The 22,687-nt window shown below is 45.0% G+C and overlaps 1 protein-coding gene across 10 annotated transcripts in view; it reads right to left on the bottom strand.

The window, feature by feature from the left end:
* Nucleotides 1-22,687, bottom strand: part of palld (palladin, cytoskeletal associated protein) — a 369,602-nt gene that overhangs the window by 13,157 nt on the left and 333,758 nt on the right. For all 10 annotated transcript variants that reach the window (XM_067982453.1, XM_067982449.1, XM_067982448.1 and 7 more), the window contains 4 exons: nt 21,289-21,507; nt 19,382-19,531; nt 14,889-14,983; nt 6,179-6,311 (listed from right to left, as the gene is read on the bottom strand). In XM_067982453.1, coding sequence (XP_067838554.1) covers nt 6,179-6,311; nt 14,889-14,983; nt 19,382-19,531; nt 21,289-21,507 — 597 coding nt within the window. The remainder of the gene's footprint in view (nt 1-6,178; nt 6,312-14,888; nt 14,984-19,381; nt 19,532-21,288; nt 21,508-22,687) is intronic.

Here is a 22,687-nt window from a genome sequence, read left to right as displayed (position 1 = left end):
GACTGCCCAAGTACCTGATTCAGCCTCTGCGACCAGTTCGAGCTGGCCTCGGGGGCAAGAGTGAAGCCATATTCTTTGGCAAGTGGGTGAGCCGATCCTTTGTCCCCTTTACTGTCAGGTCCGACCTCCCGAAGGTGCTGGGGGGTCCCACAGGCCTGCACCAAGAACTGGGAGGAACGGGTCACAAAGGCCAAACAGAACCTTGGTATGTGGGGGAGGGAAGGGGCGGGCTCCCTCTCCATGGCCGGCAGGAACCTGGTGATAAGCAGAGAGGTGCGAGGTGCTCGCGGTGTTGCTCTGCAGCCACGGTCTGGCCCATTCCTCACCGCCAGTCACTCAAGCCATCTTCCACTTTGTCTGGAGGTCCAAGGTAGAACGCGTCCACAGGGCCACCATTTTTCCAGCCTCCAGACAAAGAGGAAGGAAGGAAAAAGGGCATCCCCAATGCCACCCTGATCCTGATGGCCATCTTTGTGTGTAGCTGCCTCAGGATGTGTCGAGCCCCGGTGCGCAGACACCAAGTGTCACTACATGCTGAGTTTCTACCTGGCCACCACACTAAGAAGGTTGGGTCTGGCCACGCTGGCCGAACAGATGCAGGACGTCCCGTCCAGCTGAACCGTGCCCCACCACCTGTTCCAGGTAAGAAGTGTCTTAAGAGGAACCCTTTCGACCACAAAGCCTTCAGACAGTGGTTGGCATGACACGTTCTGGGGGTCCTGCAGGAAAAGGAGAGGGTGGATCCGATCGGGCAGATCCCCGACCAGACGGTCGATGCCATTTGGCAGAACGTCTCGTCGCCGGAATTGACCTCCTGATGGGGATGAACCGGGACAGAGACCCTCTGCGCGACGGGGCAGCCCCACAGTTTGGTAACTCAGGACGCTGTGCTCTACGGGCCGTTCCCCGGGACGCACACCAAGACAGCTGGAAGACCATCAACTCGGTGAAGGAGGCCCTTTTGTCCGCCTGAAACCTGGTGGTCTTCCAGCTGAAGGGACCTGTCCATGACCGCCGGGTGTTACCACCTGGCACACTCCAAGGTCCAGGAGTATGTGCTGTGGGACGCACTGGAGCGACCTACGCAAAGGCTCTATGGGGAAAGGACAGTGTGTAAGGCCATTTCACCATGTATTGTACAGAATGTAAATTGTGCTGTAAATTGTAATGACTGGATCAGAGTGTGAACGATCTGAAGTGTATTGTTTGGATTGTAATTGTGTTCTTACATTGAACTGTGCGTATCCTTAAATTTCACGAAATAAAGTATATTTTGAAATTAAACAAAAAAGTACCTGACTCAGCCCAGACCGGGCTTGACCTCAAATGTCTGATGTTATACATTTTTAAAAAAAAACTAATGCTCTCTCATTGGAAATTATACATTAGATGGATAATGTCTATTAAGAGCTGTTGTCAGCAAGGCCTCGAGGCTACAATGTTAACATTGACAATGTGTCTGGATTGCAAGCCTGTAATTCAGTATAATTTACAGTTCAAAGCTGAGTGAGGTCCAGACTGAAACATGAATTTCAAAAGTTCTGGCATTCCCACCCCTCCCCCAATATTATTTTTGTAATTACGTTAGAATTATTTTTTTCAGTGATCAACAGGAGCAATGTCAGCATTGGGAAATAAATGTATCTTTCTGCTTCTGTCAGCAGTGAGCGTTCAGCCAGACGCCAATAAACTTCCTCCATTTTGCCGATTTAATTAATGTCTTAAACCCAAACCTTGGACCCCACCCTACGTTATAAAATGCCTTTAACGTAGAACGACATGCTAAAGTGCTGCACAGGAGGGGGGGGGGGGAAAACTTCTTTTTCCACCCCCACCCCCCAAGTCATCCTTGAAGCCCGAGCGAGATTGTCACAGTGGTAGCCTTGGTTCCGTAGGTAGCACTCTTGCCTCAGAGTCAGAAGGTCGTGGGTTCAAGTCCCACTCGAGCCTTGAGCACGTAGTCCAGGCTGATACTCCCAGTGCAGTACCGAGGGAGTGCTGCAGTGATGGAGGTGCCAGCTTTCAGAGGAAGGTGCCAGCTTTCAGAGGAGACGGAATGTTGGCTTTTATTGCTAGGGGGATAGAATATAAAAACAGGGAGGTATTGCTGCAGTTATATAAGGTATTGGTGAGACCGCACCTGGAATACTGCATACAGTTTTGGTGTCCATACTTAAGACATACTTGCTCTCGAGGCAGTACAAAGAAGGTTCACTCGGTTAATCCCGGGGATGAGGGGGTGGACATATATGAGGAGAGGTTGAGTAGATTGGGACTCTACTCATTGGAGTTCAGAAGAATGAGAGGCGATCTTATTGAAACATATAAGATTGTGAAGGGGCTTGATCGGGTGGATGTGGTAAGGATGTTCCCAAGGATGGGTGAAACTAGAACTAGGGGGCATAATCTTAGAATAAGGGGCTGCTCTTTCAAAACTGAGATGAGGAGAAACTTCTTCACTCAGTAGGTCTGTGGAATTTGCTGCCCCAGGAAGCTACATCATTGAATAAATTTAAAACAGAAATAGACAGTTTCCTAGAAGTAAAGGGAATTAGGGGTTACGGGGAGCGGGCAGGAAATTGGACATGAATTTAGATTTGAGGTTAGGATCAGATCAGCCATGATCTTGTTGAATGGCGGAGCAGGCTCGAGGGGCCTATTGGCCTACTCCTGCTCCTATTTCTTATGTTCTTAAATCAAGGCCCCATCTTCCCCCTCACCTGAACATAAAAGATCCCACGGCCACTATTTCGAAGTAGGGCAGGGAAATTCGCCCAGATGTCCTGGCCAATATTTATCCCTCAACCAGCATCACTAAGACAGGTTATCTGGTCATTATCACATCGCTGTTTGTGGGATCTTGCTGTGTGCAAATTGACTGCTGCGTTTCCTACATTACAACAGTGACCACACTTCAACAAAAAAAAAAGTACTTTGTTGGCTATAAAGCGCTTTGGGACGTCGAGGGCGTTATATAAATGCAAGTCTCTTTCATTATCATTCTGTACTGAATCACAGGTCGCTCTGTGTCATGGTCTCACATCCACCTGAACAGGGTCAAGACTTTCCTGACCCCTTTCACACAAGGCCCTTACAGCTAACAATGAGGAGATGGTCATTCCATTTAATGCCAGAGGTAAAAATCAGCTTTTTCCAGAAAAACTATACACAGTCCCCGCTGTATATAGTGGGCACGTTTGTGCCAAACATGGATTTGCCTGCTATATCCAGTGAAACAAACAAATGACCGCATGAAGTACTGGCGGCATTGAAGAACGCAGGATAATTCTGTTCCTCACATACAAGAGCGGGCGATTCTGACGCCTGCTCGGATCACTCGGTCAACTTTGCAGCGATTAAATCCCTGGAACACAGTCAGGTGTCTGTAGGGCGCAGAGTTAAACGGGTCTCTCTCTCGCTCGCTCTCAAAACTGAGCCTCAGTTCTTTATTATTTTGCTGTTGGATCATATTTAACCCCGATGGGGGGAAAAAAAACTCTTCCCAAAAGTTTAAAACGGAGCCGGGATGTGTCCAGCTCTACAGCCGCCAGCAGTGGCAGGAGATCTAGAGGCTAAGGCGGTGGAGGAGGCTGGTGTTAGGAATTAATGACAGGTAATTGCAAGGTGCGAGCAGCTCTTTAAAGTGCCTGAAACAGCCGGCACACTTGACACGGTTAAGCCATTGCCATTTGACACCTATGATAATGGCAAATGGTCAGTGCCATTTGCCAGATATAGGCAGCTGTCCAGGATTAACGGAGACAGTGCAAGTGGTGGGGACTGCAATGGGTTAATGATTGGGCATTATAACATCACAGTGCGTAAAACCCAAGCGTACATTAGTTGTTAGTCACCAGTTGCACAAGAAGGGGCAAGAGAAAAACACTTAGGTTGCATGACTTCAGTTTTTCCCCCACATGTAGCCAACAGACAACACATCACTTGCCCTTTAACTTCTACTAGCAGGATTTCTTTTCCCGTTCAAAGACGACATATGGAAAGCAGCCTCTAAAATTGGACCTCAGCCACCGAAGGAAAAAAACAACCCAACGTTGGTATACAAGGGATCATCGAGCAAACAAGGGCTCGGACTTTCATCTGGAAGTCTTTAGGTTTTGTTGTATGACCAGAGGTCACCATCATCACTGAAAACGTCAACAAACGCCACAGACTCAAAATGTAAACTGATGTTTAAACCAGATGTGCAATTTACTCGCCTCGTGATGTCAGAATTACAGGACCTCTTCCCCTTCAGGGTCGAAGGTGATAGAATCAGAAATTCCAGCACAAAGTATCCATTCAGCCCACTGTATCTATGCCAGTGTTAGCTCCACATCAGGGCGAGCTCTTCAATTCCACTTTCCTGCTCTGTCTCCGTAACCTTTAATATTTTCCTTCAAGTGTTCATCCAATATTCTAAATGTCACGATTGACTGTTTTAGTCACCGCTTGTGGTAATGCATTCCAATTTTTAAATGACCTTTTGTGAGAAATGACTTCTTCCAACCTCTCGAGTTCTAATACCAATCCTACATTTTATGGCCAAACAGTGGAGATAATCTTTCACAATTTACCATCAAAGCCTTTCATACTTCACCTCCTAAAAACTCTCAATCTTGGATCGCTCAATCATTTCTGCTCCAGCGAATGCAGCCCTTGTGTTTTTAAAAAAAAATCGTATAACTATATTCTCTCATTCCTGATATCATCCTAGTGAATCCATGTTGCACCTTTCCTATGGTCCCAATATCGGTTCTATAAATGGAGTGCCTCAATGTCTTCTACAGATTCATTATCACCTCCTTGCTTTTATATTCAACGATCACTGAACATAAAACCCAGAACAGAACTCTTTTCTACCTGGAACCCAGTTATGTGGAGAGACTGGAGGAGCTGGGATTGTTCTCCTTACAGTAGAGAAAGTTAAGGGGAGATTTAATAGAGGTGTTCAAAATTATGAGGGGTTTTGATTCAGTAAATAGGGAGAAACTGTTTCCATTGGCAGGAGGGTCGGTAACCAGGAGGACACAGATTGAAGGTAATTACCTTAATAGTTAGAGGGGAGACGAGAATTTTTTTTTTTTTAAAACAACACAGCGAGTTATGATTATCTGGAATACACTGCCTGAAAGGGTGGTGGAAGCAGATTCAATAATTTTCAAAAAAAGGGAATTGGATAAATACTTGAAGGGGAGAAAATTTACAGGGCTATGGGGGAAGAGAGCAGGGGTAGTGGGACTAATTGGATTGCTCTCTCAAAGAGCCGGTACAGGCACGATGGACCGAACGGCCTCCTTCTGTGCGGTAAGATTCTATGAACCCTTGGATAGTCAGTAATGAAGCTTCTAATAAGTCCCTACTCAATACTGAAGCTTCAATACAGACAGTACGACCAGCAACGTCACCTATTTGTTGGTCACTGCGTAACCTTGACATGGGTAGAACATCAGAATAACTGAAGGAATAGGCGATAGATCACACCATGCCAGATAATGTGGTACGGTACTAGTGCCACGGTGACTCAAACCTTTTGAAAACGATCACCTTCAGCTCTGGTCTACAGCACTGCTACCTTTCTCTTCCCCCCCAGTGTCACAGATAAAGTCAGCTCATTCTCACGATCAGAGCAGGTGGCTGCTCAGCCTTACTATGGAGTGCACAGAAAACCCAGAGGATATATGGCAGTCCAAGGTTTTGAGGAAGACAGACTTGCATTTAGAGCACCTTTCACAACCTCAGGACGTCTCAAAGTGGTTTACAGCCAAAGCAGTACTTTCTGAAGTGCAGTCACTGTTGTAATGAAGAAAATGCAGCAGCCAATTTGCACACAGCAAGATCCCACAAAGAGGAATGAGAAGTGACCAGAAAATCTGTTTAAAAAAAAAAAATTAACTGAGGGAGAAATACTGTCTAGGACACCAGGGATTCTTTGTCGCCCATCTGAGGGGGCAGGTGGGGCCTCGGTTTTAACGTCTCAGACAAAAGATGGGACCTCAGACGGTGCAGCACTCTCAGCATGGCACTGGGAACGTCAGCCTAGGTTTTGTGCTCGAGTCTCTGGAGTGGGACTTCTGACTCGAGGCGAGCGTGCTACCAACTGAGCCGTGGCTGAAGGGCGAGAATAGATCAACACGTAAAGCTATTTTTTTTTTGGCCTTTGCATTAGGTTCCCCGTTACCTTGCAGTCCATTCTGCAGAGTTTGCCCTCCTGAATGATCATGTCTCCTGGGGCCTGCAGGAAGTGAGGTCGGAAGAAACGCTCCTGGATGGCTTCGGTTTCCTCTCCGCTGTCCCTGGAGCGAGAGCGAGGTCTAAAAGGTCAATACAAAAAAAAAAAAAACCAAGAGCGTTGGTTGGAACAGATTTTTTAATAGTCCCGTCGTTCGAAGAATATTCAGTATTAAAAATGTGACAAGGCTAATCCAGCCAACACTTATGTTTTGCTCCTTTACCCATTTGCCTCAATTCACCCTGGCACAATTTCCTTCATCGAGAAAGGTACCTCAAGGGTCAGGCTGCTAACCCAAAGAGGTCGTTAAGGTTATGAAAGGGTTGCATAAGGTAGACATTAAGAAAACGTTTTCATTTGTGGAGGGGGTTGGGTCCAAAACTAGGGGCCATAAATATAAGACAGTCACCAATAAACCCAATAGGAAATTTCTTTACCCAGAGAGTGGTGAGAATGTGGAACTCGCTACCACATGGAGTGGTTGAGGTGAACAGCCCAGATGCATTTAAGGGGAAGCTAGATAAACACATGAGGGAGAAAGGAAGAGACGGTTGTGCTGATAGGGTTAGACGATGTAGGGTGGGAGGAGGCTCGTGTGGTGCATAAACACCAGCATGGACCAGTTGGGCCAAATGGCCTGTTTCTGTGCTGTAAATTCGATGTAAACTTTTGCTGCAGTTATTTAAGGTATTGGTGAGACTGCACCTGGAATACTGCATACAGTTTTGGTGTCCATACTTAAGAAAAGACATACTTGCTCTCGAGGCAGTACAAAGAAGGTTCACTCGGTTAATCCCGGGGATGAGGGGGCGGACATATGAGGAGAGGTTGAGTAGATTGGGACTCTACTCATTGGAGTTCAGAAGAATGAGAGGCGATCTTATTGAAACATATAAGATTGTGAAGGGGCTTGATCGGGTGGATGCGGTAAGGATGTTCCCAAGGATGGGTGAAACTAGAACGAGGGGGCGTAATCTTAGAATAAGGGGCTGCTCTTTCAAAACTGAGATGAGGAGAAACTTCATCACTCAGAGGGTAGTAGGTCTGTGGAATTTGCTGCCCCAGGAAGCTACATTATTAAATAAATTTAAAACAGAAATAGACAGTTTCCTAGAAGTAAAGGGAATTAGGGGTTACAGGGAGCGGGCAGGAAATTGGACATGAATTTAGATTTGAGGTTAGGATCAGATCAGCCATGATCTTATTGAATGGCGGAGCAGGCTCGAGGGGCCGATTGGCCTACTCCTGCTCCTATTTCTTATGTTCTTATGTAAACTGAGCAAGTATTCAAGACTTCTGATGCCAGTGGAACTTCAAGTACAGGTAAATAGGTTGGATGCATCTCGTGTCCAATACAGGTCAATCAAGAGAAGGTACGTCCCCTTTTAGAACAGAGGAAGTAAATGAGAAAAAGCCATTAAGTATATTCTTTCCACCAAGAATTGACACCAAGCCAAAGAATGAGACATTAGATAAGCTAGATAAACACATGAGATAGAAAGGAATAGAAAGATAAGCTGATCGGGTTAGATGAAGTAGGGAGGGAGAAGGCGCGCGTGGAGCATAAACACTGGCATGGACCGGTTGGGCCGAATGGCCTGTACATTCTATGTAATTCTACACAAGGTGCTTCAACCTTGTACAGACCAATAGCAAGATCACTGCCTGCCATTTTGGGCACCCCTGCCTTCCACAGGACATCGAATGGGGTGCAAAGGGCAACAAGAATGATTCTGGGACTTGGGAGCTCTGCGCCTTCTGTTCAGCTCTGGGCAATATCCTACCTCAGGGAGGAGCTTGTCTCAAATTCCAACTCACCCAGTTGGATTCTGCCAGCAGTCAGTCAGCAGCTGCTCGGGACCCACACCAATCCCTAATGTTCGAGAAACCACAGTTCCTAGGAGAAGCTGCTCGGGAGGAGTTTAAATTACTCAGGAAAATATGGTACAGCTTCCTTACATGGAGACAGCCATTTCCTGCTGAAAACTGGGTTTTGAATTCTCCCATCTCTCATTGAAACCACACGGAAGAACATACTGTATTGTAGAAAGCCTCTTTTCTTGAAAGAAAGAACCTGCATTTATATAGCGCCTTTCATGACCTCAGGATGTCCCAGAGTGCTTTACAGCCAATGAAGTGTGGTCATTGTTGTAATGTGGAAAAGGTGGCAGCCAAACTGCACAGCAAGCTCCCATGAACAGCAATGTGATAATGACCAGATAAATATTGGCCCAGGACATCGGGGAGAACTCCCCCGCTCTGCCTGGAATAATGCTGTGGGATCTTTTACGTCCAGTTGAGAGCAGACGGGACCTCGGTTTAATGTCTGACCCGAAAGGTGGCATCTCTGACAGTGCAGCACTGCGAGTGTCAGCCTGGACTTTGTGCTCAAGTCTCTGGAGCGGGACCTGAACCCACAACCTTCTGACTCAGAGGCAAGAGTGCTGACCACTGAGCCACGGCTGACACCTTTCGAACAACAGATCTGAAGATTCCCACTTTCACGAAGGGATTGAAGAATGTCCAATGTTAAAATTTCAATATCAATTTACAGCATAAAATCTAGCTGGACAAGTGGATCTGGTTTATCGCACTTACGAGTCAAACATTTAAAATCTTAAACCCTTTGTCCCAAACGTGCTTAAGTACAGGCCTAAGCTCAATGAAACATGAGCTGGGTCGTCTTACAAGACATTTGGTTATAAATTCCAGCTGGATTGTCAAACAAAATCAGGCATCGATTATGGAGGGCACTGAATGAGCTGTCCCAAGTCAACCTTTAAAACGTTCCAGAAATGCTTTAATGAAAGAATCGCTTATTTGAACACAGGACCCCGTGTGTTTTCCCCCCCCCCAACCCCTACTGTTATTGATGCAGCATGAAGATAGGTCAGCTGGACTAACACCCTTGCTAAAGCTAGCGTCTGTTTAAATATCAGAAACCACACAAAACCACCCCTTGAACTTGTCTGGGAATTTCTGCTACGAATTTTTAGCAGCACAGCTATGGATGAAAATAGAAATGTTCCAATAAAAAAGGAACATGCGAGTGTGTTACTTGATTTGAAATCCTGGAATCTTTCCTTTTTTTTAAAAAAACAATTCCCAGATTAACGCCACTCGGCTTCTAAATGCTTAAGTTCATCACTTAAAGCGCTTTGAGATATTTCGATGCAACAAGACGTACAAATCGACGTTTAGATTAAGAATATCATTTCAGTTGTTTGTAGAACCAGACATTTCAACATGCTTCATGTAATAACAGATCTGCTCTCTCTGGTTTTCACGCCAACACATTAAACGTTGCTAGCTGGAGATCATGAATAAAAAAGCTTTTCATTTGAAATTCACTATGACAATGAGTGACAAAGATGTTTTGCAAGAAAATAAATAACTTGCATTCATAATAGTCCCTTGCACATCCTTGGGAAGTCCCAGAGTGCTTTGCAGACAATTATGTTTTGAAATGTAGTCACTGTTGTAATGTCGGAAACATGGCAGCCAATTTGCGCACAGCAAGCTCCCACACATAATGACCTGATAAACTGTTTTACTGATGTTGGATAAGGGATGAATATTGGCCTGGACACCGGGGAGAACTCCCTCTGCTCTTCTTTGAAAAAGTGCCGTGGGATCTTATGGGGGCTGACGGGGCTTCGGTTTAATGTCTCATCTGAAAGATAGCACATCAGACAGTGCAGCACTCCTTCAGTTGTAATTATCTGCTCAAGTCCTGCAGCGGGCAAAAGAAAATTGATGGCATTTGGTTACACTTGACTGTGATGCTACTTAACTCCAAACCAGACAATTTTGTCATTGCAACAGTTGAAATTTTGCTAATGTGCAATTATTGATTTGGGGGGGGGGGGGGCGGGGGGGTGAGATTTAAAATGAAAGACTAGCCCATCCAGGAGACATCCTGTTTTGAAACATGGCTTTATCAATCTTGCTCTTTGCATTACAAAGCTCTGGTTAGATGCCATCTGGAGTACTGCGTTCAGTTCTGTGCACTGGACTTCAGGAAGGCTATACAGGGCTCTGGTGAGACCACACCTGGAATACTGTGTACAGTTTTGGTCTCCTTACCTAAGGAAGGATATACTCGCCTTAGAGGGGATGCAACAAAGGTTCACAAGATTGATTCCCAGGATGAGGGTCGTCCTATGAGGAGAGATCGAGTAGAATGGGCCTATAATCTTTGGAGTTTAGAAGAATGAGAGGTGATCTCATTGAAACATAAAATTCATAGAAGGCTTGACAGGGTAGATGCTGAGAGGCTGCTTCCCCGGGCTGGAGTCTAGAACTAGGGGGTCACAGTCTCAACATAAGGGGTCGGCCATTTATGACCAAGATGAGGAAAAATAATTGAGGATTAAGATGATTAAAGGAATTGATAGGTTAGATAGAGAACACTATTTCCACTGGTGGGGCAGAACCTTAAAATTAGAGCTAGGCCGTTCAGGGGTGATGTCGGGAAGCACTTCTTCACGCAAAGGGTAGTGGAAATCTGGAACTCCCCTCCTCCCTCCTCCCTCCAAAAAGCTGTTGAGGCTGGGGGCCAATTGAAAATTTCAAAACCGAGATTGACACAGTTTTGTTAGGCAAGGGTATTAAGTGTTACGGAACCAAGGTGGGTAAATGAGTTAAGATACAGATCAGCCATGATCTAATCGAATGGCAGAGCAGGTTCGAGGTGCTGAATGGCCTACTCCTGTTCCTATAGCTCTACTCTAGCTTGTCTGGAGGTTAGCAGCCTCCAGACAAGCTAGACTGTGCTGGACTGATTGACCGCGTCACCTCAGAATCCCGTGGCCTACGTTGGGATAACTGTCTTTTCGATGCTTAGGCCTCTCTTGTCGTCTTCTCCTGCGCACCACATAGCTTTCTCGTTCTCTATTCACGCGGCTAATACTCGATTCATCCTTTTCTAGAGCCACCTTGGCTTTTTAAATCATGCGTCAAGAACCTTGGAAGATCTCATCAGGATACAGGACTTACTGGCAGGAGGGTCAGTAACCAAAGGACATGGATTTAAGATAATTGGCAAAAGAACTAGAGGGGAGGTGAGAATTTTTTTTTAAAAAGTGAGGAGTTTGAACTGGAATGCACTGCCTGAAAGGGCGGTGGAAGCAGATTCAATAATAACTTTGAAAAGGGAATTGGACAAATAATTGGAAAAGGAAAAATTTCCATGGCTATGGAACTAGAGCGGGGGTGTGGGACTAATTGGATAGCTCTTTTAAAGAGCCGGCACAGGCACGATGGGGCGAATGGCCTACGATTCCAAATGGTAACCAAGTACACCATGGTGCAGCTAAATTAATTTGAGCGCTAGTCAAGCTGGGAATAAAAAAGGACAATTTCCTTTTGTAACTGGGATTGCTCAATATTCAGTGTTAATGCATACATTGTGCACTTTGTTTACACTGATTGAATATAAAGCATCCTCCATTGTGCACCAGATCTGGTGCACAATCTTTATCAGGTGGACAATAATGAATCACACTCCTGCAAATGCGAATGCAAAAGACATCCTAGACCAGCTGAGCAATTAATATGTAGGAACCTGGGCTGGTGTTACATCAAAGAAAGGTGATAACTAATCCAAGTACAATAAAAGTGTACATGACTCAAGGCCAGTTTATTCAATTTTACACAGACTAAAGTCTCTCAGGAAAGGATCATGATTTTTCCAATTTAGTGCAGGAACTGCTTCATTTTCCTGTGCTTACAATCACTGGGAGAGCTCCCAAAAGCTGCTTTAGTGTGTGGAATGGATAGATGCCTGTGATTACAGGGTCACAAACTTGTTAAAAAGTGGGAATCTTTAATGTTCAAATCCCTCCACGGCCTCGCCCCTCCCCATCTCTAACCTCCTCCAGCTCGACTACCCTCCGAGGTCTCTGCTTTCCTCCAACTCCGGCCTCTTGTGCATCTCCCCACTTCCTTTGCCGCTCCATTGGCCTTTAGCAGTCTAGCCTCCACGCTCTGGAATTTCTCCCCCCCCCCCCACCCCAAAACCTCTTTGCTTTTCCACCTCCTTTAAAGACTCAGTTTAAAACTTACCTCTTTAACCAAGTGTTTGGTCATCTGACCTAATATCTCCTCCTTTGGCTCAGATCAATTTTGTTTCGATAGCGCTCCTGTAAAGCACCTTGAGATGTTTCATTATGTTAAAAGGCGCTATATAAAATGCAAGTAGCTGTTGAGAACAAAGCTCAACTGGGTTTACAAATTTCCTTCACTCAAGATCAGATTATTGCCTTGTAGTTACTCCAGGGCATTTTATTTCTCACCCCCATTATATAATGGCAATTTAATACTTCTAGAAAGACCAGGTAAAATATAAGCGGGCTACTGATTGAATGCAAGCACCTTACATGAGCAATTAGTCAGTCAAATAAGCAAACACAGGGCAACAGCCAAGTTTTAACACAGAAAAGGTGAATGAGAGGTTGGACCAAGATGGTTACTTGGCTTCTCCACTGGGAATGTCAGTGGGGGCGGGGCAGAGGCTGGCCACCGGCACCACACAGACGAGAAGTTAGGGGTCAGCTGTGGCTCAGTGGGTAGCACTCTCACCCGAGTCAGAAGGTCGTGGGTTCAAGTCCCACACCGGAGACTCGAGCACAAAATTTAGGCTAACAAGTCAGTGCAGTACTGAGGGGAGTGCTGCACTGTCAGAGGGGTCGTCTTTCGGATGAGACATTAAACCTCTCGGGTAGATGTAAAAGATCCCATGGCCGCTATTTCGAGGAAGAGCAGGGGGAGCTCTCCCCGGTGTCCTGGCCAATATTTATCCCTCAACCAAAATCACGAAAAAATAAATTCTGGTCAGCGTCACATCGCTGTCTGTGGGAGCTTGCTGTGAGCAAATTGGCTGCTGTGTTTCAGACAACAGTGACTACAATTCAAAAGTACTTCATTGGCCGTAAAGCGTTTTGGGATGTCCTGAAAGGGGATCTTTCTTTCTATTCCATCTTAATTAGTCATTCCTCATAACTCAGTATTCCTTTTTCTTTCCCCCTTCTCTTTAGATCATTGCTTTGAAATTAACATGAAACTGACTCCACTCTTAGTTGATACAGATATAGCCAGTCTATTGAGAGCTGCAGTCAGCATATGCCACCAGACATTCAGCCCCCACTACACAAATACTTCTACCTTCCGAGTTCAGTGAAACGGTACTCACTCTTAAGTGGCAGGTCGCACTACAGTACTGAAGGATATTTTTAAAAAAATTCACTCGGTGTGGGCATCGCTGGCAAGGCCGTTGGTGTTGGACTGGAGTTACCACTGGGTAGGGACAGCAGGTTTTCTTTCCTAAAGGGCATTAGTGAACCGGTTGTGTTTTTACTACAATCCGACAGCTTCATGGTCACTTTTACCGTAACTGGATCTTTTATTTCCAGATTTTTAAAAAATATATAAACGGAATTCAAATTATCAAAGTGCCAAGGTGGGGTTTGAACTGAAAGTCCCTGCATCACTAACAGCCATTAAACTACTCTATCCTTAAGTGCCAATTTCACTACAAAAAAAAAAGTTAAAAAAATTACAAAACGTTTTTAAAAATCGCCACGCACAAGTTCATTTCCACTTCTACAAACGGCCTATTCCAGGAACCGAGCTTAGCCATAAACTTCTCAACCCTGGAAATGAACAGCAGATCCTTAACAGTGTTGATACATTCATAGATAGATTTCTAGACACAAAAGGCATCAAGGGGTATGGGGAGAGAGCGGGAACATGGTATTGAGATAGAGGATCAGCCATGATCATATTGAATGATGGAGCAGGCTCGAAGGGCCGAATGGCCTACTCCTGCTCCTAGTTTCTATGTTTCATGAGAAAACCTTCATCAGAGAACTTGCAGCCTCATGGTGCCAGTTCCAAATGGAGTCACCCCTGAAACACGAACCCATTTTTTCCTCTTTCAGGAGCTGACTTGCTTGCTACTCATTTCTAACATTTTCTTAAAAGGACTGGATGCAACATCAAGGCAAAAATGAAATGTTAAACTTGTATAGAACCTTGGATAGACCACAATTAAGAATACGGTGCACAGTTCTGGTCTCATTATAGAAAAGAAATAGAGGCATTGGAGAAGGTGGAAAAAAAAAGATTCACAAGGATGATACCAGAACTGAGAGGATATACTTAGCAGGAAAGGCTGAACAGGCTGGGGGTCTTTTCTCTAGAAAAAGAGAAGGCTGAGAGGTGACCTGATAGTGGGCTTTAAGGGTTCAAATAGAGAAGATGTTTCCAATTGTTGGGGAGACCAAAACCAGGGGCCATAAGTACAAGATAGTCACTAATAAATCCAATAGGGAATTTAGGAGAAATTTCTTTACCCAGAGAGTGTCGTTAGAATGTGGAACTGACTACCACAAGGAGTAGTTGGAGGCAAATAGCAGATGTATTTATTCTAGCTTCCCCTTAAATGTATGAGGGAGAAAGGAATAGAAGGATATACTGTTAGGGTTAGATGAGGTTAGGGTGGGAGGAGGCTCGTGGGGAGCATAAACACCAGCATGGACCTGTTGGGCCAAATGGCCTGTTTCTGTACTGTACATGCTATGTAAAAATATATGTACGCCCGAGAGGCGTAGGTTTGGTCAAGACTCCTCGATCCTCCAGTGTACTGAAACATCGTTACCTTCGCGCAGGTGATTGTCCAGCAGGGGAGCGTGGAGAGCGTCCTCTCTGGCTTACAGTTTGAACCATCAACCTTCCCGTGCAGCTCGTCCTACCCTGTGAGAAAAAGGGGAAAAAGAAACAAAAATATTCACGGGCGGTCCAATAAACCACCGAACTTCAAAGATCTCTGCGCTCCTCCAATTCTGGCCTCTTGCGCATCCCTGATTTTCATCACACCACCATTGGCGGCCGTGCCTTCAGCTGCCTAGGCCCTAAGCTCTGGAATTCCCTCCCGAAACCTCTCCTCCTCGAAGACGCTCCTTAAAACCTACCTCTAAACACTCCTACGAAGCTTTACAATATTAAAAAAAGGTGTAATGCAAGTTGAGGTTGAATATAGAATAATTTTATGTATGAAAAATAATTTCTGAATCATACACTGCAGTGTTAGCCAATGATCATAGCACATTCAGTGGCTGGAATCAGATGTCGATACGGTCAATCTGGGCACTAATCCGTGGACAGGCGGTCTGGGTCCTGCGTATATAAAGATAAAGATATTGAAGGCTGTGCACTATTTGCATTGTTCTGGCCGTCCTCCCATATCTCAGCTAACTGGTCTAGACCACATGCGTTGGCAGGATACGTAACCATGACGAGCAAAGTTACAACTCAAGCCCACTTCCAGCAGGGGCTGCTGGACATCAAGTATAATTTTACAACACCAAGTTATAGTCCAGCAATTTTATTTTAAATTCACAAGCTTTCGGAGGCTTCCCCCTTCCTCAGGTGAACGATGTGAACATCGTGAACATCGTTCACCTGAGGAAGGGGGAAGCCTCCGAAAGCTTGTGAATTTAAAATAAAATTGCTGGACTATAACTTGGTGTTGTAAAATTGTTTACAATTGTCAACCCCAGTCCATCACCGGCATCTCCACATCAGGACATCAAGTAGGCATAGAGAGAGGGCCTCTGAAGGCTAACATTTATCCTTCAACCAACGCTACCAGAAACAGATGATTCTATTTAGTTATTTATTGCTGTCTGTGGGATCTTGCTGTGCACAAATTGGCTGCTGCGTTTCCCTACATTACAACAGTGACTACACTTGGCTGTGAAGTACTCTGGAATATTGTGAAAAGAGAGATACAAATGCAACTTCTTTCTAATTTCCCATCCCTCCCTCGCCCAGGAATGCCGATGGGCGAGATCAATTAAGAACCGTCCTGCTCCATGAGGCTCAGTTACTGGCTTAAATCACCCAAGCCAACGAGGGAACTAGCAGAATGAGTCATCACTTGAAGATTTGGTCTCTTAGTAACCTGCACTGCATAATGCGGCTGGATAGACACTCTGGGTAAAATCCTGCTGCACAATTTCAGATTCACAATGGCTGGATTACATGCATTTAAAAAAAATTCCTGTAAAAGCAAGACGGAAATCTGTTCACTTCAAAAACCAGGGAAACGGGCCGTTTACATATTTCTGGGGAGCTTGCGGTTATGTTTTGTGAACCCACTGAACTTCCTGTTTGGTCTACTGAATGTAATGTAGATGGAGTCAAGAACTCCAGTCCAATAAATTGAAAATAAAAAAAAAGGTACAAGTCAAAAATATCTTTGCAATGCAGACAGTCAACCCAGTTCAGACCCAACAGAGTGTGTTTTATTAACAGACTAATTACTGGTATCCGGCAGTATATGAATCTCAAGTGACTGTCTATCCTTTCAGAATGTTCAAAAGGGAAGACACGCACACACACCTTGATAACAGCTTGCATTTATATAATGTGTTTTAACATAATAAACATTCCAAGTCAACCCACAGGAGGAGAAAGGGAGGTCAGGCAGTAGTGGGAGAGATGATCAAAACCCTGACTAATAAAAGGTACATTTTGAAGAGGTTTATTTAAAGGCAGGGCGAGAAGTAGCAAGACTGGAGAGTTTAGGGAGGGGGCTCTAAAGAGTAAGGCCACATTTGCTGAATGCTCTGGTAACCATGGAGGAGTAAAGGAAAAAGGGGGCCAGAATTGGAGGGCCGAGGACTACGGGCTGAATAAGGCTGAAGAGACTTTGTTTTATTTTAAATTCATTCTCCGGATGTGGGCGTCCCTGGTAAGGCCGGCATTTATTGCCCATCCCTAGTTGCCCCAAGAAGGTGGTGGTGGTGGGCTGCCTTCTTGAACCACTGCAGTCTGTGTGGTAATCTATACAGCGGTTTGACACAACCGAATGGCTTGCTAGGCCACTTCAGAGGGCAGCTAAGAGTCAAGCATGGTGTGGGACTGGAGTCACATACAGGCCCAGATTGAATAAGGGCAACAGGTTTCCTCGTCTAAAGGCCATCAGTGAGCCAGTTGGGTTTTTACGACAATCCAAAAGCTTTACGGTCAATTTTAAACAGATAAAGAGTTTTATTTTCAGACTTTTTTTTGAAAAAGAAAGCGAATTCTCAAACTACCAATGGTGGAATTTGAATTCACGTTCTCCGGATTATTAGTCCAGGCCTCTGGGATTACTAGTTCAGTAAGATAACCACTACATTACCGTACTGAAATACTTGTAAAAGGAGGTAGAGAATTTTTAATTTAATCCCGTGCAGACAGAGGTCCAGAGATTGGTGAGGATTGTACATGTGCACAGAACTACTTCAGGCTAACATGGGAACAGGAGGCGCCATTCAGCCCCTCAAGCCTGTTCTGCCGTTCAATGAGATCATGGCCGATCTGTATCTCAACGCCATCTGCTTGCCTTCGTTCAGCAAACTTCATACCCTTGCTACCCTTGCCGAACAAAAATCTATCTTTCAGTTTTGAAATTTTCAATTGACCCCCAGCATCAACAGCATTTGGTGGTGGGAAGTCCCAGATTTCCACTCACCAACAAAAAAAAAAGCACTGAACAAATTCTCCAAGTTCATTCAGGGTCCTGAACCTTAAAGGGAGCTGGATTGATACTTGTTGAGAGGGGGGGGAAATTGAGGGTTATAAAAGATATCAGCATTGCATAATTTTCCCCACCCCCAGGGGAAGATAAGCTCCTTAGAGTATCAACAGGTGGCGGAGAATTGGGTTTGAGGGGGGGGGTGCGGAGAGGTTGGTGTTAGGAAGGGGCTAAAATGAAATCAATGCTAGAATAAAATCGTACAAGGAATCTGGACGGAACAAGCTGGAGGGTCGAATTCCTCATGAATCCCACTTTGTTAGCTCTAAACTGGGTTGACTGCTGATCTGCACCGCAAAAAAAAGGACATTTTTTGTTTTGTACCTTTTTTAAAAAAAAAAGTTAGACTGGAGTTCTTGACTCCATCTACATTACATTCGGTAGACCAAACAGGAAGTTCAGCGGGTTTGTAAAACAGAACCACATATTCCAAAACTATGTAAACAGACCATTTCCCTCGGTTTTAAAGTGAACAGATTTTCTGTCTTTTTAAAAAAAAATATATAGGAAACTTTATATAAAAATGACCCCGAAATCCAGTTATTGCATACCTGAAACTACCAAAGAATTTTAGCTCGAGTCTCTCTCTCTACAGATTTTGTTATCTTATTTAAAAAAAACCCTGTTGCCCAGTTGGTTATTGGCTTTGCCTGAGCACCGCACCTCATTACAATGCAGAGGTGATCAAGCATTAGAATGCACTCTGGATAAGTGCTTTATGAACTGACCTCAATGTGATGAGGTGAAGGGGGGGTGGGGGGGGCAGAAAAAAGAAAGGAAAGCTAAAAAGATTGAAACCCTAACACAGAGCTCATGAGAGTCGAAGAAAATCGGCGTGGAAGGTTGATGTAGACACAGAATCGTACGGCACAGGAGGCGGCCATTCGGCCCATCGTGCCTGTGCCGGCTCTTTGAAAGAGCTATCCAATTGATCCCATTTCCCCTGCTCTTTCCCCATAGTCCTGAAAATTTCTCCTTTTTCCAGTTGGAACAGGAGTAGGCCATTCAGCCCCTCGTGCCTGCTCCGCCATTTGATAAGATCATGGCTGATCTGTGATCTAACTCCATATACCTTAATACCTCTGGTTGCCAAAAAGCCAGATAGAAGACTTTCTACTGTAAGTGATTATATTACTGCTATCTATTTAATTGTTCATCTTTTATTAAATAAATTTGCTCAATAGTTTAAACCTAAAATAGGGTCTGATGTGATGCTACACCAGTTACGGAAAACAGGACTGAGTTCCTACGGAAGCACAGGGTGATGCCAGTAGTTAAAATAATTAACAGCTGGGCATGTTACTAAAGTATTTAGGATATTGAAGATACTCTAAAAGGAATAGGAAGTTGCTATTCACTTATGAGTGACCCAAAACACAGAAGCTGAACAATCTTTATAGCCCAAAAAAGACCAAAATAAAAAAATAGCAGTACATCAGCTCCAAAGCCAGACCACATTCTCACATCCAATTTTGCCACATGCTATCCTCGCAAGCAGTCTCCTCCCCTCTTTCCCCACCCCCCCCCAACCCAACCCATGTCCAAACCTGTGAAGTGACTCCACTTACCAGTGGGTTGGCTATCATGATGGTATAATTTCCATCATCGTCTAACGTAGCAGCTTCGGTGTAGAGGGAGCAAGTTCCGCCCGGCTCGCGACGAATCTGGTAGTGTTCACTGCGCTTGGAAATTTGTTTACCATCTTTGAACCAGTAGATCTACCAGGGAGGAAACAAGAGTAGATAACTAGTGCTGAAAAGCCAAGCACAAGACTTTTCCTGTAATGCATTCATCCAGGCAGTAGGTGGGGTAGGGGTGGGAGAGGGAGAACTAGGAGTTGTCTGTTGTAACAAAGACCATGCTGGAACTTTTCTTGTTAATAAACAATGAGATTATAAAGTCAAAACACAATAATACCAATGAATTGAACATTACTAGTGTCAGACCCAATGTTAACAGGAATTCTAGTCAAAGGCATTGTGTGAACTAATTTATCTTACTCATACTGGACAGGAGCCATACATTCAGAGCTTTACCAAAGGTTTTGCAAAAGTGACTGCCATACACCACTCTTCCCCGTTTTACCCTCCCAAAATCAGGAACCAGTCTCTGTAGGTACATCCAAAGCTGATATCCACACATGCATACTTAGTAGCTGTGTCAGTGCTAGCAAGTAAATCGTACTGATCAGCAGGAACCCTGGCTGAATTTTCCCCTTGTGTAGCCTTGGACACAGGCCAGTTGCAGCATCACAACCTACTGCTCGGATTAAGGTCATCCAACTCAGCTGAGACAAAAAGGGTCGAATGTGGCACTTTCCTACCCAGTATGGCTCAGCTCTGCCCAGCAGAGTACTCTTCACCTAGATGAGCCATCAGGGACAATTTTAAAAGCAGAAGCGCCTTTATGAAAAGTGTTGGCAGGACAAAGCAGTCAATTTGATTGGCAGCCCATCCACCACCTTAAACATCCACTCTCTCCACCACCGGCGTACCACGGTTGCAGGGTGTACTATTTACAGGATGCAATGTAGTAATTCGCCAAGGCTTCTTCAGCAGCATCTCCCAAACCCATGACCTCCAGCACCTAGAAGGAAAAGGGCAACAGGCGCATGGGAATATCACCTCCAAGTCACACACCATCCTGGCTTGGAAATATATCGCCCATTCCTTCATCGTCGTTGGGTCAAAATCCTGGAACTCCCTTCCTAACAGCACTGTGGGAGAACCGTCACCACACGGACTGCAGCGGTTCAAGAAGGCGGCTCACCACCTTCTCAAGGGCAATTAGGGATGGGCAATAAATGCTGGCCTCGCCAGCGATGCCCACATCCCATGAATGAATAAAAAAATCTCATTTTCTGGGGAAGGTGAAGAGCTGGGAGGGCTTTTCTTGATGCCACCTGCGTGGTGATGCATTTCAACCAGCTTATGTGCCACGTCCAGTAAAACTTCACAAACATATCTTTTATAAAAAGGAAAGCAGCATATAGGCATAATGTTATCACCAGGCCTTTTCTGTTGCATTCTCTCATCACTCTGGAGACTGGAGGAGCTGGGGTTGTTCTCCTTCGAGCAGAGAAGGTTAAGTGGAGATTTAATAGAGGTGTTCAAAATCTTGACGGGTTTTGATAGAGTAAAAAGGAGAGAAACTGTTTCCACTGGCAGGAGGGTCCAGAGGATACAGATTTAAGATAATTAGCAAAAGAATCAAATGGGGAGATGAGAATTTAAAAAAAAACACAGCGAGTCGTTATGATCTGGAATGCGCTGCCTGAAAGGGCGGTGGAAGCAGATTCAACAGTAAGGGAATTGGATAAATACTTGAAAAAGGAAAAATTTGCAGGGCTATGGGGAAAGAGGGACTAATTGCAAAGCTCTTTCAAAGAGCCAGCATAGGCACGATGGGCCGAACAGCCTCCTTCTGTGCTGTATGATTCTACGACACGAGTAATCCAAATAAATGCACCCCGTACCTTTGGCATGGGGTCGGCAATCACTTTGCAGGCGAACGTTATTGGAGACCCCTCGAATAGCTTGATGTGCTTCAGCTTCCTCTCGAAGACCGGCGCAATGCCTTGCAGGGGGACGTCATCGTGCTGCACCTCATCGTCCGACTCGTCCACCGGCGTGCGCTCGAGGCGAAACTCGATCTCGCTGATCAGCCTCTGTTCAAAGCTGGAAACTTTGTACTCCTGACCAAAAGAAAAAAAAAACGAGGATGATAATATCGCAGCGATCCTATACTATGGACCGAGATCTGGTTAGCACGCGATCAATATCGTTCATCTGCCTACACCGTGATTCTTTTCTCTAGAAATGAAGGCTGAGGGGCAACCTAATAGGAAGTCTTCAACATTATGAAGGGGTTTGATAACGTAGACATAGGGTAGACGTTTCCACTTTTGAGGGAGTTCAAAACTACGGCTCATAAATATCAGATAGACAGTCACTAACAAATCTAATAAGGAATTCAGGAGAAATTTCTTTACCCAGAGAGTGGTTAGAATGTGGAACTCGCTACCGCAGGGAGTAGTTGAGGCGAATAACAACGATGCATTTAAGGGGAAGCTAGATAAGTACAAGAGAGGGAAAAAGGAATAGAAGGACATTCCGATAGGATTTGATGAAGCAGGGAGGGAGGAGGCTCGTGTGCAGCATAAACACTGGCACAGACCAGTTGGGCCAAATGACCTGTTTATTCCATGTAATATGTAAAGACTCAACTCTCTTGACGTCACTCCAGAGCTCGAGCCAACACTCATTAGCAAATGCCACTGGAGATTTAGAACAAATCAATAGGTAAGAGGAAGTTAAAAACTGTGTGTTCAGGATCCAGATGTCAAACATCTTCAGCTTCACTTCAGTTGTTTAAGACATCTGGGTCCACTGCCATGTTAACATGCCCCATTACTTGCTCCTGAAGATAATGCCAAGTGACACTTTTGACAAGCCGAGCACTACCCCCACCACCCCTCTCCCCCCTCCCTCCAAGATCAAGGACGAGACGTCAAAGTGAAATGAAATTTCACCCAGTTAGGTTTACAGGTTAAGTAGTACACCAGTGAATACTCAAACATTTCCACAATCCAGATCCATCTACCTACCAGGGGAATGCGTCGGCAGACAAAACACAGTCTGACTGAGATCAGCTGCTTCCCTTCAGTTCTCAATGCCTGAGTTCTGCGCTCAACTGCTGCCAATGCCATTCACCAATAAAAGGGCTCCTTAGGAGCAAAACGTCATCTATAGAATCATACAGCACTGGCGGCCATTCGGCCCATCGTACCTGCTCTGAATGGAGCTATCCGATTATTCTCACTCCCCCCCTCCCCCCCCCCCAATATCTTTTTCCACAGCAGTGCATATTTTCCC

The sequence above is a fragment of the Heptranchias perlo genome, chromosome 4 (assembly GCF_035084215.1).
Source record: "Heptranchias perlo isolate sHepPer1 chromosome 4, sHepPer1.hap1, whole genome shotgun sequence".
Lineage (NCBI taxonomy): Eukaryota > Metazoa > Chordata > Chondrichthyes > Hexanchiformes > Hexanchidae > Heptranchias > Heptranchias perlo.
The sequence above is the reverse complement of the archived record's forward strand: the minus strand, read 5'-3'. Positions and strand labels throughout refer to the sequence as shown.